The sequence below is a fragment of the Brassica oleracea genome, chromosome C3, assembly GCF_000695525.1.
Source record: "Brassica oleracea var. oleracea cultivar TO1000 chromosome C3, BOL, whole genome shotgun sequence".
Taxonomy (NCBI): Eukaryota; Viridiplantae; Streptophyta; class Magnoliopsida; order Brassicales; family Brassicaceae; genus Brassica; species Brassica oleracea.
In genome coordinates, this window is record NC_027750.1 from 64,883,361 (window position 1) to 64,900,373 (window position 17,013).

General features: G+C 32.2%; 2 protein-coding genes and 2 long non-coding RNA genes across 5 annotated transcripts; 2 read left to right on the forward strand and 2 right to left on the reverse strand.

Moving 5' to 3' along the window:
* The first annotated feature begins 1,263 nt into the window (after positions 1-1,263).
* LOC106328405 (serine acetyltransferase 1, chloroplastic-like) lies at positions 1,264-2,429 on the forward strand. The gene has a single exon (XM_013766840.1). The coding sequence runs from the start codon at positions 1,342-1,344 to the stop codon at positions 2,311-2,313; it is 972 nt and encodes a 323-aa protein (XP_013622294.1). The 5' UTR covers positions 1,264-1,341; the 3' UTR covers positions 2,314-2,429.
* Positions 2,430-4,014: 1,585 nt separating this feature from the next.
* On the forward strand, positions 4,015-4,701 carry LOC106332706. Its single transcript, XR_001268156.1, has 2 exons — positions 4,015-4,158; positions 4,297-4,701. It is a non-coding gene; the product is annotated as an uncharacterized LOC106332706 (long non-coding RNA).
* Positions 4,702-8,034: 3,333 nt separating this feature from the next.
* On the reverse strand, positions 8,035-10,281 carry LOC106329070. Of its 2 annotated transcripts, XR_001267730.1 has the most exons (4): positions 9,569-10,280; positions 9,123-9,241; positions 8,647-9,009; positions 8,035-8,549 (listed from the first exon to the last, which is right to left on the reverse strand). It is a non-coding gene; the product is annotated as an uncharacterized LOC106329070 (long non-coding RNA). The 2 variants fall into 2 exon arrangements; XR_001267729.1 differs by having other exon boundaries at positions 8,035-9,009; positions 9,569-10,281.
* A 555-nt stretch (positions 10,282-10,836) lies between these two features.
* Positions 10,837-14,138, reverse strand: LOC106331268 (NAC domain-containing protein 21/22). The gene is made up of 2 exons (XM_013769589.1): positions 13,744-14,138; positions 10,837-11,767 (listed from the first exon to the last, which is right to left on the reverse strand). Exons 1-2 carry the CDS (start codon positions 13,943-13,945, stop codon positions 11,001-11,003), a joined length of 969 nt encoding a protein of 322 aa, XP_013625043.1. The 5' UTR covers positions 13,946-14,138; the 3' UTR covers positions 10,837-11,000.
* Between the last annotated feature and the right edge of the window lie 2,875 nt (positions 14,139-17,013).

Below are 17,013 nucleotides of genomic sequence, written 5' to 3' on the forward strand. Positions count from 1 at the left end.
TTGAATAGTATATACAACTACTAGTGTTAGTTATTTTTATTGTTGCTTTGAACTACTTATAGAAATAAAATAAAGAACAATTTAGGAGCTCGATGATATTGATTAAAAAGCATTAACCTGCTTAGAAAATTTCGAATGTAAAACTTTATTTTTTTTCTTTCCGAAATGGAGTAAATAGAATATAAAGTAAAAATGTTCAAATCCTACTTTTATCTCGTACTCCATAATAAAGTTATGAACAAAAAAATATATTACTCCATTTATGGAATAAATTTCGGAGTATAGTTTACTCCATATTCTATTTTACTCTATTTTGGAAAAAAATAAAATAAGATTAGAGACGTCCTAGATAAAGTTAAACAGGTTAATATTACAGCGAACCAATAAAATTTACAAAATGTGTCTTTTGTGTTACTTGCCGTCTTAGTTAACGACTTTTTTACTATAATACAAAATCACTAGATAAAAGATTATAATTCACTAGATCCGCTATATTCGAGGCATAGTGATATCAATGTCCAAAAAATCGTTAGATGGTAATTCTTCGTTTGTTGTAAAGGATGAACGACTAGACGAATTTTCTGAAAGTTAGGCGGAGACTAATTGTTAATAAATTATTAATTTATTAATTTTTATATTTTTCAATTATATTATATATTTTATTTTTAAGTTTAATTATATAATTATTTTGTTGAATTATTAAAACTATATACAAAGAAAAAATATTATTGTTTGTGAATTTTCATTAACATTATTGTTTGATTTAAGAGATTTGGATCAATTATAACGATTTAAACCGAGTTAAACTGTTTTTAACCAATTTAAAAATTGTAACCCAATTTGAATCGCTGAGAAAATCGTTTTATCTATAACTGATTTGTTGTTTAAGTGGGCGCCAACGCTCCGCAGAAATTGATTTTTAGAACATGGAGTGATATAGTTTGCAACTTCTTTTATGATATTGTCCTCTGTTGTTTAAAATTGGCTATGAGACTATTTTAGTTTTATCAGTAGAACTAAATATAGAGTATGCATGTACTATGTAAGATTTGTCAAAGAGTATATAAAGATTTGTGTATATTTGGAAAACGTGTAACATGTGGAAGGGGAATATAGTGTAGATTTTTGATTATGGTGATGATACTATAATGACCGTCACGTTATTACTTTTCATGTATATTCTCTTACAAATTTACCCATACAAAAAAAAAGAAAGAAAGGGAAGTGTGGTGAACATGTTCTCCTCTATATAAAGGTCTCTGTTTATCTTCTTCTCCACACAACACAACCATTCCCTCTCTCTCTCTCTCTCTTCCTTTCTTGCAATTAGATTATACAACAATGGCACCCTGCATCGACACTTCCAGAAGCACCGGAAAAGCCCTTCTTTCTCAAGACGATAATTCTCGCTTCCATTACATAAATCTCTTCCCACCCGGCGGTCGAATTTCACGATCACCCATCACAATCACAAGCTCTCTGTTTCAAGACAATCGAGTCGATGGTGATGTCTGGGCTAAGATGCTTGACGAAGCTAAATCCGACGTCGAGCAAGAACCGGTTTTGTCAAGCTACTATCACTCTTCCATTGCATCGCACGGATCCTTAGAATCCGCTTTGGCGAACATTCTCTCGGTAAAGCTCAGCACTTTAGCCTTACCAAGCAACACCCTCTTCGAACTCTTCATCAGCGTCTTGGAAGAAAGCCCAGAGATCATCGAATCGGCGAAACAAGACCTGTTAGCAGCAAAGGAAAGAGACCCAGCTTGCGTAAGCTACGTCCACTGCTTCCTAAGCTTCAAAGGCTTTCTCGCTTGTCAAGCTCATCGCATCGCTCACAAGCTCTGGGCCCAAGACAGAAAGATCCTCGCTTTGCTCATCCAAAACAGAGTATCCGAAGCTTTCGCCGTCGATATCCATCCCGGAGCTAAGATCGGGAAAGGGGTTTTGTTAGACCACGCGACGGCCGTGGTGATCGGAGAGACTGCGGTGGTTGGAGACAACGTTTCGATTCTCCACGGCGTGACGCTCGGAGGAACAGGGAAGCAGTCCGGCGATCGGCATCCGAAGATTGGCGACGGAGTCTTGATCGGAGCAGGGACTTGTGTTTTGGGGAACATAACAATCGGTGAGGGAGCTAAGGTTGGATCGGGGTCGGTGGTGCTTAAAGACGTGCCGCCGCACACGACGGCGGTGGGAAACCCGGCGAGATTGATCGGTGGGAAAGAGAATCCGAAAATGCTTGATAAGATACCCGGTTTGAGCATGGACCAGACATCCTACTTAACCGAGTGGTCTGATTATGTCATCTAAAACACAAACAAAACAAAAGGTGTAATTATTGTCTTCGCGGCGTGTTATCTAATCCACGTGTAAATAAATTAAATATAAATCAAAGTACAAAAAAATTACTCTGATTTGCAAACAAACTACATTTTTGTACTGGGTTAAGGTACCAATTAAACAGTTAACCAAGAAATTGAACCGGTTCGCCTATGCATCACGGAGTCGAAAGCTAAAACCTTTCTCCGCTTTGCCTCACGGAGTCGAAAGCTAAAACCTTTCTCCGCTTTGCCTCACGGAGTCGAAAGCTAAAACCTTTCTCCGCTTTGCCTTTGCACTTTCTCCTATGCATATGGCACTTCACAGGTTCTTAAGGTTATTAGAGAACAAGGTTTAATCTGAGCTGCTCTTCTCCATGGCTGAGACCTCCATTACCACTCTCTGGCCGTCAGAGCCGGACCGGACCTGTACATAGTGTTACGAAACATTGGGATGGGCCCCCATTCTATGGGCCCCACTTCTAAATTTTTTATATATATATGTACATGTATCTATGTTACTAAAAGAGAAGTACCCATTTGAAAATATTTTTATTTCATTAATTAAACTCTCTTTTTTATGTTTGTTTTTTTCAGTTGCATTTATGAAATATCCTAAAACGAATAAAGCTGCCTAATTTATTACTTGTCTTTTCAGTTACATTAATGAAATATGCTTAAATGAATTTAAATTTCCTATTTTATTGTTTGTCTTTTTCAGTTACCTTAATGAAATATTCTTAATTAATAAATTTGGACATAATGTCATTTAATCAACCAAAAAACTCATGAGTTATCCTTACGTGCATAATTTTAATAATGGAGATTTTTAAAAACGTACATCATTAAAATGTTACCTAAAACATGCAGCACTAATATATAACATGCATCAATAAAACTAGAATTTGACTCACACAATTGTACGGATATTATTTTCAGTTGATTAAATTTAAAAATAATTATTTATTCAAAAAATATTTAAGAATGACTATGTTTTTAAAAATTATATGGTATTATTTGCTCATAACTCATTTGTCATTTGATAAATTGTTAGAAAAAAAATTTTAGCATAATATAACCCAGTTGCCATTTGCTAAATTTATAGTTTTTATTTATATTTTTTATTATTTAATTATAATATTTTCATTTTATATTTGAAAGATAAATGAATTTTCTTTCAAACAATATTTTTGTAAATGTATTTTTTAAAAAATAATCAATTAAAATTGTTATTATCATTGAATATCATTATTTTTGACATAATTTGAGTTTTCGTTTACATCAAAACTTATCATATTTTAGGATAATTTTAATTTAAAATGTAATTTTCATATTTTTCAAACAAATTCTAAAAATATTTTCTTCTCTCTTTTCCTCCTGGACCAAACGTACTCAGGTGACATTTCACTAAAAAAGTTAAAAAAACTGAAAAAATTCTTGGTTTTTAGGTAGAATTCAAAATTGTAATTGATTTTAACATATATTTTGTTGCGCACTCATCATAATCTCAACGGATTTAATTGTTTCTAATTTGAAAATTTTAATAGACAAATTTTATAAGATAAAAAATAAATTACAATATATACATATCAAATTTATATTTTTTTTTAAATAGGGCCCCCAATTTTACAGGTCCGGCTCTGCTGGCCGTGGAAGGTAATGGATAAACCATATCGTTGATTTAAGTAATGCCAATGATGATAAGTTGATGGATTTGTTCTGAAATGTGGATGTGTTTTGTCTTCACTTAAGGTGCGTGAGTTAGCTGAAAAGGAGCCTGTAAATGCTGCTGCAGTGATTTTACCAGATTCTTGACTATCATACTCATTGGAACAACGTATTGCTTTTTTTTTTCTTTACTAGTTGGAATGTTGTTTTCATCTTTGGGTATATCCCAAAGACTGGTGAAAACTAGAGGTATGCAATAGCACTTCCCTTTGCACCATATTCTTATCCTTTTTTTTTGTGTGGACAGATAATAGCAGGGAACGCCAGAAAAGTGAGTGCAGTCCGGTTTGAAAGAGTTAAATGATATGAATAAAATTTTTGAGGCACGCGATGTAAGAAACATGGTTCCCAAGTTCGTGAGAAAATGGAGCAGTGAGGAAGAGTCTGAGGGTAACCAGCATGCTCGCTCTGATGAACATTTAATTCCTGAAAATGAAAGTATGAAAACAGAGTAATGATCGTTGTTCCTGTTTTGGAGTAATGGTTTTATGCTCTTTCTCTCTGTTTAAGATAGTTAGCTTCTTTAGCATCTCATTCAAAAGTATGAAAACAGAGTAATTCATTAAGTTATATATTTCACCGTTATTGCGGTCATAGTGGATGTAGTCTCACAAGATGCAATGAGTAAAGCTAAATATAAGCTCCACAGATCTTTCCACATTCACCATATCACCTTCTTTCTTCACCTCATCTATCATTATCTCCATGAAGTCTCCATATCTTTAATTCAATAGATGATACTTCATCTCTCCTCTCTTCAAACGTTTTCTTTTTTCATCTTCGTCACATTTCGGCGTGCCTTTTAGTTGAAAAAAATGGATGCCGAGTGCAAATAAGTAGACGAATCCTTATATGGACCAGAGATATTACCATAAGACCAACGTAGAGAGCCTTCCAGAAACAAGGATCAAAAGGAGACTTTAACTAAATCAAAACTGAAATCTCTACAGGTTACTACTAAACTCTCCAAGTCAAAGATACCTCTGAGGGAGTCATGATAGATCTCCAAGTATACATCAAAAGCTCTCATCTGGTTCAGAAGTCTACTGTATGATACATCGTCATGTTATGCTTCGACTGATGCCTCCTCCAAAGCCAAATTCATGTGGATTCAAACTTGTCAGATTTGTGTTCACTCGCTGCCAAGTTTGCGGGGAGTATTAACACAAGACATCATATCAAGACCAAGCCCAAGACAATACCAACATGCCCAATACTATGATGTATACCCAGGGGCGTATCCAGCACATTATATAGTATGGGGCATCTATAATAAAACATTATTTGTTTAGGGGCACTTACGTAAATTATAGGTAATTACTGAAGAAAAAAAAAAAAAATAAATGTTCCCTCTCTTTATCATTCATATGAATCAATCCAAACTTTATTTATCTTGGTGACAAATCTAAAGTCTTTCCCTTTTCTCTTTTCTTGTTCTTTGTACTTCAATAAAGCCATTGAGCTATCTAGTTTATATTTCAATAAAACACAACTCTATCTTGTTTTGAGATTATCTACAGTTACAACAAGTTTGTTTTTTTATTCCTCAGGTTTGATGATCATTTGTTCTAGTATCAACTGCAATACAATAAAGATATAAACCCCAACCAAACACAGAGAAGTGAGTAAGATAGATGTTTGACCACTTCAATATATTGAGTTATGGTTCAACAAACCGTGCCTGAAGCACAAACCAGAGAGAAGAAAGAAGAGATATGAGGCAGAATATTGAAACCTATAAAAACCAACTTTGACATTCGTTTCTTGACAGATGAAGGGATCTCGTCGAAACTGTGAGGTTTAAAGAACTCATGAATAGTTTCTCCAATTAGTGGAAACTCCCATTGAACCAGGAGTTAAGTTGCTGGAGCATTTAGGGTTTGCCCATCTATAAAGCCAGAGACTGATCTTGATGACCACTTAAGCTATACGTTAACAACACTCAATGCAGCACCCCACATTTCTTCCTAAATTTCTGAATCAGCTTAATATATTCAAATACTAGTGGTTTTCCGGCGCTACGCGCCGGGTTCGTGTGTTTTATTTTGTAAAAAATAAAATTAATTTTATGGTATTAGTAAATAAAATATTTTCAAATATATGAAGATGAAAATATATTTAAAGAGAATGATAATTTTTTGATCCATTTGATAGTGGTTAGCGACCGTAGTGTATTACTTTGTTTTGAAGTTGCCTAGGTCAAAGAAGAATAGCATAAATAATTTTTAATTTTCTGTATTTTGTGTTATATTAGTAAACATTCGTTATATTAAAAATTATCTCTATTTTAAATTTGGTAAGATTTAAAATATACTAAATATATTATTTAAATATTTAATCAAATATTAACAAAACGGAAAATATAGAAATTTTTGTAATATTTTAGAATGTGTTGCTTGGTGCTCTCTCTTTATTCAGGTGTTGAAGTGGTGCATTGTGAAGAAAGTATTATATTTTATTAGTATAAACATTTATCCTCTCATGTCTCTAAATAAAATCAATTAATATTTTAAATCAACCAAATTATTTTAAATCAACCAACCTCTACTTATATAATGAATGAATATTTTCTCATTAAGTATATTTTAATTAAATAGGCAATCAAAATTTATAAACTTTAAAATGAAATGCTAAATTGTGGTTTTATATTTGTGTTGTTTGTTGTTGTTAATTTTTTGGATGTATATTTGTTGAGCAAACTTAAATCTGCGTAGTGGTTTCATATATAGTAGAAACTCTATAAATTAATATTCAAAAAATTAACAAATACTATAAATTAATAATTTTTACGATCCCAAATTAAACTATAACACCAATCGATAAGATAATACATTTTCTAAAAAAGTATATGTAGATATATGGTCTCATTAAAATTATAAATTAATAACATGCTATTTATGCTAATCATTTTAAATTACCAATTATGTATTATTGACCGCCGGACTATTTTAGATAAACATTTGGCAAAAATAATTAGATGTTAAGTAAAAGATTTTGTTCTCTAAGATGTCAGTTGACTATGAAGAAACTATAGTTATTTTATATTGTATACTTTTAATCTTGAACTGTATTAAGACAGTATTTTAAACCAAGGGGAATATATAAATATTGAAGATTTTGAAAAAATACTATTTACTTTTAGTAGGCAAAATTTATTATTTTCTGAACTTCAACTGTGATGATGTCTAAAGTTTTGCCCGAATGATTGATTGAAAAAACAAATGCAAGTTTGTTCAGTTATAAAAACTGAAGAACAAATACATATTGAGTATGAAGTTTTAGTAATATATATGACAACAAATCCGCTGATTGTCATGGTTCGAAAGTTATACAGAACATTTTCTTGAAAACGCATTTTCTTGAAAACGTTGATTAAGCATAAAATTAAATAAGCACCCTTATCGAAACCTTACTAAAATGAGAAGAATGTCTTTAACAACATTTTGCAGAATATTTTTTCAAAAAAGAAAAAAAAAACATTTTGCAGAATATTTATACGTAAGCACCCTTATACGAAGGAAAATGGTTGGTCTTCTAAAATTAAGTAAGCACCATATCGAAATTTTATTAAAATAAGAAGATTGTCTTTAACAACATTTTGCATAATATTTATACGTACTGGCAGGACGTAGGGAAATATGGTTGCACTGAGCTCACCTTGGATGTCTGACAATTTTAAAAGTAAAGTTGTGTAAATATAGCAGTTAGAATCGTAAACAAGAGTTACACGTAGAGGATTAGAACAAAACCAGGTAGCTGTCGTGGTTACAAAAGCGAATCTGCTCAATTGGTATCGGTTTTAGACGAATCCGTAACCAAACCAAAAGAACATGAACGTTTTCATAGCTACAAAATATCCACCTTAAGGTCATTAAAAATACAATTGAGACTAATAAACAGCTTCCGGCACACCTGTTAATAACATGAACATGAGGATCACTTGACGTTTCTCAAGTGGTGGGCATTCGAGAGAAGTGATCTAAAATGGCTTGTGAAGACTAATAAAGAGCTTCAGGTACAACACTGGGTAGTAGGTAATACTTTGTAAAAAGTAAAAAATGAGAAACAAACAAAACTCACAGCAAATGCATCCTATCAACGTTAGACTAAAGCAATCAGAGACTCACCACATACAACTAAACAATCTGAGTTTTCAATCTCCATGAAAAACGCTGAGCCAAAGATGTAGAGCAGCTCTTCAACGGTTTGTCTCACAATTGCTGTAGCAGTAACTCTAAAATGTCTACCCCAACCGGTTACTATATCAATCCCTGCAGGGCGGAACCTGAGACTAACATCTGCTTACGGAACCAAGCAAACGTCTTTTTTACAGTCCGTTTGACAATACATGGAGATTAAGCTAGTAGTTGCTGCTCTTCTCTCTTTATACATCATGGAAAATGCTTTTTTCTTCTGCAACTTCTTAAACAGATCCGACCTATTCTTTTAAGTAAACAGAGGAAGAACGCCAAGCATTTATTCCTTGGCACTGGAAGAAAACTAAGAAAGAAAACTCATTATATAGGTTGAAATTTCTTAGCTTGTACATGTTTAAGTATATCTTAGCTTGTACATGCTTAAGTATCTTAGGTCTTACCGGTCCTTGTCGTTGTTCAACGCAATCACGCAAAGCCAATCACGGAGATTGTACTTTCTCAAATATATCTGGTCAGATACTTGGAAGTTCCTCAAAATGAAAATCGTGATGTACCATTTGGAGAGGTTGGGAGCGGTGATGACGATAACGGTGATCTTGCCTTTGTCTCTCTCGCATAATGGAAACGGTGTCACTAAGAGTTCCGGCTTGGCGCCGACTTTGATTTGTTCCTGAAGAAACTTCTCAAGCGTGGAGAAATCCATGTTCGTATCATCAGCTGGTTTAGAGCAATCAATAACAAAAACCACTCACTTGACTTAACGGCCACTCCTCGAGCATGCACACGACAATTTGTAACTCTAGCTGAAATGCAAAAATTGTCAAGTTAGTGGAAGATTAGAGAAAATAGTATCCTAATTTCGATCCTGACATAATCTTAATATCACCGTTTAGTAGCAAATTTATTTAAAAATTACCAATTCTCTTGGTGACAATAGTTGTGATAAGAATATAAGATCTAGATACTCATCACTGTTTATTAGCTAAAGTGTTCGCTCCAAATTCAGGCATCAAATATGCTTGGCTCACACTCAATCTATAAAACAAAGAAGACAGAGAAAAGTTAGAAACCCAAGAACATCCATATCCATGCAAAGCTAAACAGCAAAAAAGAACTTTCTGCGTCTTTTTTTTTACTGGAAGACTTCTTTTTTTCTGAAAGACCAAGTTAACAACGGAAGACTGAAAACCTCAGAGGTTGTTATAAATCTGAGAATCATGCAAGCATACACTTCAAGTACCACCAGATACATATCATGAATTAGTATAAGTGATATTGCTTCCTTTTTATTTACTATTGCTAATAATACTTGCATAAAGTCTATAAGACAATCATGAGAGAACCAAAAGAAATAAACTTTACCATGAGATTAGTACGGAGGCATCATGAGCACTGAGCAGTAGAAGGCAAAGCTGAAAGCCTTTTTCAGATACCCTCATATCCTTCTGCTAACTCATTTAAAATCTTGGGTCTTTTGCAAATTTCTCTCCGTCTGCAGAATCTCCAAGGAATATACTCAAAGCCTCTTGTTCAGCTTCATCTTCCGTTTTTATTCTCTGAAGTCCCAACCCTTTCACCGCCTCTTCCCCTTACACTGTTTCCTTCAGCTTCACCGTGGGAAAGCTGGGTCCTTGCTCTTCTCCAGTCTCTTCTGGACTCAATTGGGGCGATGGAGTTTCATCCTTGGGTGGTTGAACTCGCGTCTGATGCAGCTGCGGAGGTTGAGGCCGATTTTATCAATCGTAATATCTGCATCAAGTAATACACTTTTGCCACTTCTGAACAACCTTCAGATGATGTCGGAATCCTCCGTTGAATCTTCCGCCACAGCAGCAACCGCCTGATTCTTATTTGCCAGAGACAACTTTATAGCTGAACTCTGATCCTTTGCCTTCGGGCCGCTTCACAAATCCACTAATCATTATTATCGTAACAAATATCAGAGATCATAAGAAAAAGAGTTCCAAGTTTGCCTTTAAAATAGAGAGGAGATGACGAGAAACTGTTATCAAATAAATTTTGGGAGGAGGATCGTCTACGGAAACAAACTTATTAGGGTATTTGGAAAGGCAAGAAATAGGATCAGAAAGAGAGATTAACAACGACGGGAGGTGATGAGTATGCCACGTGTCTGTAAAAGCCTCTTCTTCCATGCTGATGTGGCAGCAGGAGGTGAGAGAAAACTCTACTTTATGTATATAGATAGATATATATATATATATACAAGGAAACCAAATCTCACAAGTTACTACCGTAAATCTATTACAACTGATGCATAGTACAAGACAGACTAATACATACTAATAAGATAAAGAAAATACATTAATTAAGATACAAGTTTTCATTCATTTTCTGCTTTGTTTTCTTAATTCTGCATAAGATTTAAAGTTACAAAAATTAGTAGACCAAATATAAGATCATGACAACTAGTAAAGCTTTAACAACACACAATGGTATCAGCCCACATGTCTTTTTTAATTATTAATCAGCTATTAGTAAACATTGATTTTGTTCACAAGTTCTGCTGGGAGCAGTACCCTTGGCCCTTGGCTGTACAATCAATTATTCCATCATGTTCACTGGTATTGATGTCTCATATATAGTATTTTTGTTTAATAGTTACACCGAAAGAAATGAACTATCTGATGAAATTCTTATGTATAATAATGTCTTAAGTGGTATTTTACATGAGTTGTAACAAGAGTGAGGGAAATGTTTGTACAATCAGACACGCACCCTTGAGGAATAGTTCCAATCATGAATATGAATATAGCAATAATGACTAATAATGTCATCAATTCCAAGCAGTGCTTGGAATGCCAATGTCGGTCAAGAGGCTCTCGGAGGTACCTTCCCCATAACTTTGTGATTCTTTAGCCCCGATGCTTCCATCGATCTTAGTGAGCTGGCTCAGCAGAGCTCTGAGAACCATCTGATCTGAAGAACAGAACGAGTCTAGCCCTGGGAGGGTGGCGGGGGCTGAACCACTAGTGAACAAGGGGATAGGGTTGTTCTTGCAAGGAGTCTTGAATTCAGAGACTGGGTTGGTTAGGGTTTGGTTCTGTGACAAATTGGAGAAGCAGGGCACTTGCTCACTGGTGATGAAGTGCTGATCATCACCGAGGTAAGAAGAGGGTTCTTGGTCAAAGTTGATGTAAGAATCCATCAGTGGAGGAAGAGAAGCGGAGACTGTCTCGTCAAAACAGCTTCCCATGTTGTCTCTACTTAAAAGTCCTTCTGTTTTCTTGTGGAACACTCTACACAGGACCCAGTCTTCCTCCTGTACCTCTGGAGAGTTCAGATTAGGAGGATCAAAGGAACCCTGGAGACGAAACTCGTGCATGACCCAATCAGTTTTACGACCACGGGGAGCTCGACCTTGATAAAACACCAATGTCTTCCTCATCCCAACAAGCTTTCCCTTTCTTAGAATGGCTCTGTCTTTCCCTGTGGCTTTCCAGTATCCGGTGGCCGTTGCTCTGTTTGTTCTCAGGCCAGTCGCGTATTTCCTATCTCTCTGGCTGTAGAAATACCAATCCTTGCCACCCACGCATGCCGCTTCTGATCATTTGAATTTTGAAACATACAACCAAAACATTTTTTTAACTTTATATTCTGTTTTCTTGTTTTTAGCTTGTTAAAACATAAGTACAAAACTCAGTAAATCAGTGACAACAAAAAACAATGATTAGAACATTTTTATTCAAACAAGAAAATTATTAGTATGTAGTGCAATTTATTATTTAATTTTGTAAAAATGAATCAATACTAAAGGACAATTTATTATTTAATTTTGTAAAAATGAACCAATACTAAAGGACAATTTAACCAATTTACTTGTTTCATAAAATCTTCATGTGCTTTTCAAATATTTATTTAAGAACTTTGTTTTATTCTTTATCTTATTTTTTATTGGGAGATACTTTTTTAATAAAATGCTTTTAATGTTGATTTTTTGAAAAGAAGTATATACAGGTTTGATTAAGTAAAATATTTCAATGAGACCCTATATTTATTTTTATAAAATGAGAATACAATATTATATAGGTTCATGCTGTTATATTTTAGATATAAATAAATTTAATACTAAAAATAAAAATAAAATATTATTATTATTATTAGAATATTATTATAGTTTAAAACATAAAATTTTGTTTTTCTTATTTTCTATGATTATTTTAGATGTTTTTTTATATTAAGAAAACTATAACAATAACTGTATGTATAAGATCCGTAGTTAAAAGTATTGATCATGTATATTTATTTGAGTAAAACATGTAGCAGGTTATGCATAATTATCTAACGTTAAAAAACCATGTATTAGACTATGATTAATTCGGGGGTTATAGAGTGGAGTTTTTAGCGGAAGTTAAGAAATAGTTTCTTAACCTCGGCTAAGAACTCATTCCTAAGAACCCGGGTTAATCACGTTTTTTTTGTTATTTACTGATGTAGTATTTACAAAAGAAATATATATATATAAACACATCCGTCAACATGTGATTCTTGAAGCAAAAGTCTCAAATTGGAACCCAACACGTGTGGATGAGTTGTATGAATGAATTTCAAGTTTGTTATTATATAAATGGGAGCTTTGTTTGAATAAAGAAAAAAGTATATTTATAAAATGAGTGCCGACTCATTTGATAATTACGTAGTTGAAGGGTCAATATCTTGATTTGAAAAATAATCAAGGACCCATTAAAGGCGTACGCGAAGGAGAAGAAGAAGAATCTAATTATGATCAAACAGAACGAATATTTTTTGAAATTTTCCAAAACTTTTTAAATATGTCCACTTAGCCAAAAAAAAAAAATCACACTCAAAGGTTACAAACCAACAAAACCTAGATATTGACTTATTCGTCGTTATTATCTTATCTTATGATATTCCTATCCAAACTTTTTTCAAGTATTTTTGTTTGACGATAACGCCAAGAGTGTCAACTTCTCTTGTAAATACATGTCCCTAATTTTCTCTTTTGCAGTTATTTGTAAGAACTATGGGTTTGTTTGTAAGAATTATGTGTTTGTTTGTAAGAATTATGTGTTTGTTTGTTTATATGAGTAGTTTTCCTAATCTATAAGAGATACATACATGCCAATAATGGTAATGATATGTTTGAATAAGGATTAGTAATATGTAATTATATGCATAGACTATATTGTAAAATATCTAGAATTATAATAATCTTATTAAGTGACATCATTGGATGGTTATTAGACATCACTACGGATTTTTTTAGTGGATATGGATTAACTAACCTCGATCTTTTGATTTAAGGGATAATATTTCATAAGAAAATAGAAGAAAAATCATTTGATCTTGGTTCTTAATTATGTTTCTAGACCAAAATCACAAACACTAACACGAACGAACAAGGTATCTAAAATATAATCATGACGGTGAATTCACTAATATCCATAAAAAAAAACTAAAGAAACTTTTAGCTACATGTATGTATCAAGTATGTGATGGAAGTTAAGCACGTGATCTTAAAGTTAGAAAGATAAGATTGTAGTAATTAAGAGACGTACTGGGGATGTCCCAAGGCTCGCACTTGTTGAGATCGACTTGGATCAAGAGGAGTGGAGGAGGTTGTTTAGTATTGTGACCAAGCGATCGTGCCATCAAGTAATCGCAGACAAGCTCGTCGTCCTTTGGGTGAAATCTGAATCCTGGGGGCAACTTTGCCTCCACCATGCTTATACTACTCCCCTTCTCCTCCTCCGTCTCCATGCTCCTCTCTCTCTCTCTCTCTCTCTCTTTGTTGAGATCCTTTGATCACTGAATGGTTAGATTTTAGGTTTATAATATTTGATGATGATCTTTTTGATTAGCAGACAATTAGTTAAGAGGGAAAGAGGGAGAAAATAATGATTATTGGTGATCATGGGTGTGTCCGAGGAGGAGACCCGTGGTTTAAGTAGTAATTAATAACTGCCCAACTTATAGTACTCCCATCGTTTCCCATCGTTTCACAAAGAATGTAACTTATTAAACACTTTTCACACATATTAAAGAACTCATTAAAATGCATTTATGTTTTCATTAATATCACATATCTAACCAATAATATTTTAGATAAATCAATTTATTTATAAAATTAATGCATTTTACAGTTAATTTTTAGCTGAAAGGTTGTATAAATTGCATTGGTATTGTAGAATGACACTCTTTGTGAAACAAAAAAAATGATCTAAAGTGACACTTAATATGAAACAGAAAGAATAGTAATTAATAACTGCCCAACTTATAGTAGTATATTATATTGAGTTTCATCAAACTTGGTTTTTTTACTATTCAACAAACTAATAAGTAATTTTTCAAATTACAACCAAAATCTCGTTTTAAAGAAATTGTTACTATAATCATATGTGAGAATTTCCTTTGAAAGAGCAAATTTTAAATTATTAAATTACATTTTTTTTGAACAAACCATACTTTCATTAGAGATTAAGCCGAGTTCATAAGTGCATATTGAAAATATAAAATTATTAAGTTCATAAGACGGGATTAAGAAATTATTAAATTACATATTTAACTGAAAATAGTTAATCAAAAGAAAATATCACATATATTTTTTTAGCAACACAAAACCAAAGAAGATAATTATTTTGGTTAATTGTTCCCCTAAATATTTTTGTCTCGGTAAATTTTCTGCAAATCTAATTTGTGCTTTCATATTAGACTAGCTTAGAACACACGCAACTGAGTAGGATGAATGTTATATATAAAAATAATTTTATCTATTATTATTTATTTGTATTCATTTACGTATTATGTATATAATTAAATTAGAGTAAACACATAAATCAAAACAATATATCTTGTTTATTTACGATAATTTTTTGGTAGATAAATCAAAACAATCATTTTATTTATTTTATATGGTATATAACTAAATTTCAATGATATGGACATATATATATAGAGTATATTTCAATATAAATATTTATTATTGAGAATCCATACTTATATGATAAACACAAAATTTCTAATGCGTGATTTTTTGAATGAAAATTTCAAAATTAAAATATTAAGGTTTCAATAACTTTTCAATAAAAATTTAGAAATTATCATATTTAATTATTTTTCTATGTTATACTCCCTCTGTTTCTGAATAAGTGTCACTTTGACATTTTTCACACAGATTAAGAAAGTGGCTGAAATATATGTAAATTGTTATTAAATACACCTCTCTGGCCAATAGTATTTGAGATAAATAAAATAATTTATAAAATCAATACAATTTACAATTAATTTTCAGCTGAAAGTAAATATAATTTGCATTTGAATTGTAAAGTGACACTTTTTGTGTAACAAGAAAAAAATGCTAGAATGACACTTATTATGAAACAGATGGAGTATTGTTTAATTTTAAACTATATTAATGTATAATATAAATATCTAGTAAATGATACTTCATATTCATACGATTTATGATCGTTTGTATCTTGTTATTACCAAAATAGTTAAATCATTGATCACAAAATTTTAGTGTGAGACATTTAATGTTTTTAGTAATTTACAGTCGTTTTAAAAATTCAAAATATAACATATAAAAAATTGTTTCTAATTATTATATGGTTAATGTGGTTGTTTAATATCTTTTAATAATATAAAACTAAACAAAAAAAAAGAGCTAAGATACAAAATTATTATCAAATATTTATTATTCATAATCATTAATTCTCATATATACGTTAATCATATTAGGCAATTCCCTAGCTTTTATTTAAGAAAAGTGCGAGAATATTATTTTGTACACTATTTATCAATTTAATTGTTAGTTTAATAAAAATATAATATAAGTTAAGATAGACCGATCTATTTTTATAAGAATTCTGAATTTCATTCTGATGGTGACACGTGACTAAAAAATGTTGTAATGTTTCTCAATTAGATATTAAAACAAACTCTTTTCATTTTACAACAAATATGTCGTTCTGACATTTGTATACAAAACATTCATATTAAAATTCTTTTATATCTTAATGTGAAACATACCTAATGTGAACCGGGAAGAGTACCAAATTTGGATTCGCGACTATAACACGAACATGTAAGTGAAAAAATGGTTACGGTTTAATTAAACCTTTAATATTGCATTATGACATGTTTATGTATACATAAACAGTGGGGTGGCTGCCATGAAACAGGAGACAACAATTAAAAATTGTAATACCGTCCATTTGATTAAAAAAATTTTTTGAACACTATTAATTTCTTATTTACTAGTGGGTTTTAATATATTTACCGTCTCTGAATTATTTTTGAAGTACTTGGAAATAGTCTTGTGAAACGTACATGTGAGTATTTCTGTTTATTTTTTGTCTTGGTCATTGTAAAATGGTCTCGCATTGTAATCTCCGTCTTTAAATACGCCAACTTATATAATTTGTCGTAGTCATAAACATAATTGCTTCGTTTTTAAAACAGCATAATCCGAGTAAATCAAATGAATAATTCATGGGAACAGCTGGATCCGAAAGGCCCGCGTGGCCCAAAGACGTAGACCATTCATCTTTCCCTCTGCAAAATTCCACAGATTATATTTATAATAAAAACGGTAAATAGTTTAATTAATTAACCAATGGTTCATTACATGGATAATTACAGACATAAAATAATCTAAAGCTTGGCCTAAAATGTGAACATGTCTTTATAATAGCTTTGCCATATAAACAAATCCCGTTTCATTTTAGTCGTCACCTCAGATCATCACCATCTGCAACATGCTGCTACTACTACTAGTCGTTTAAAAAAAAGGAAATTGTGGATACGTTTTATCGGCCGCTACAATA

Bases quoted from the DNA above. Each gene is read 5' to 3' on its own strand.
- LOC106328405 (XM_013766840.1), top strand. From the start codon at position 1,342: ATGGCACCCTGCATCGACACTTCCAGAAGCACCGGAAAAGCCCTTCTT.
- LOC106331268 (XM_013769589.1), bottom strand. From the start codon at position 13,945: ATGGAGACGGAGGAGGAGAAGGGGAGTAGTATAAGCATGGTGGAGGCA. The intron at 11,768-13,743 runs GTACGTCTCTTA...TCAAATGATCAG, and splicing joins CGAGCCTTGGGACATCCCCA to AAGCGGCATGCGTGGGTGGC.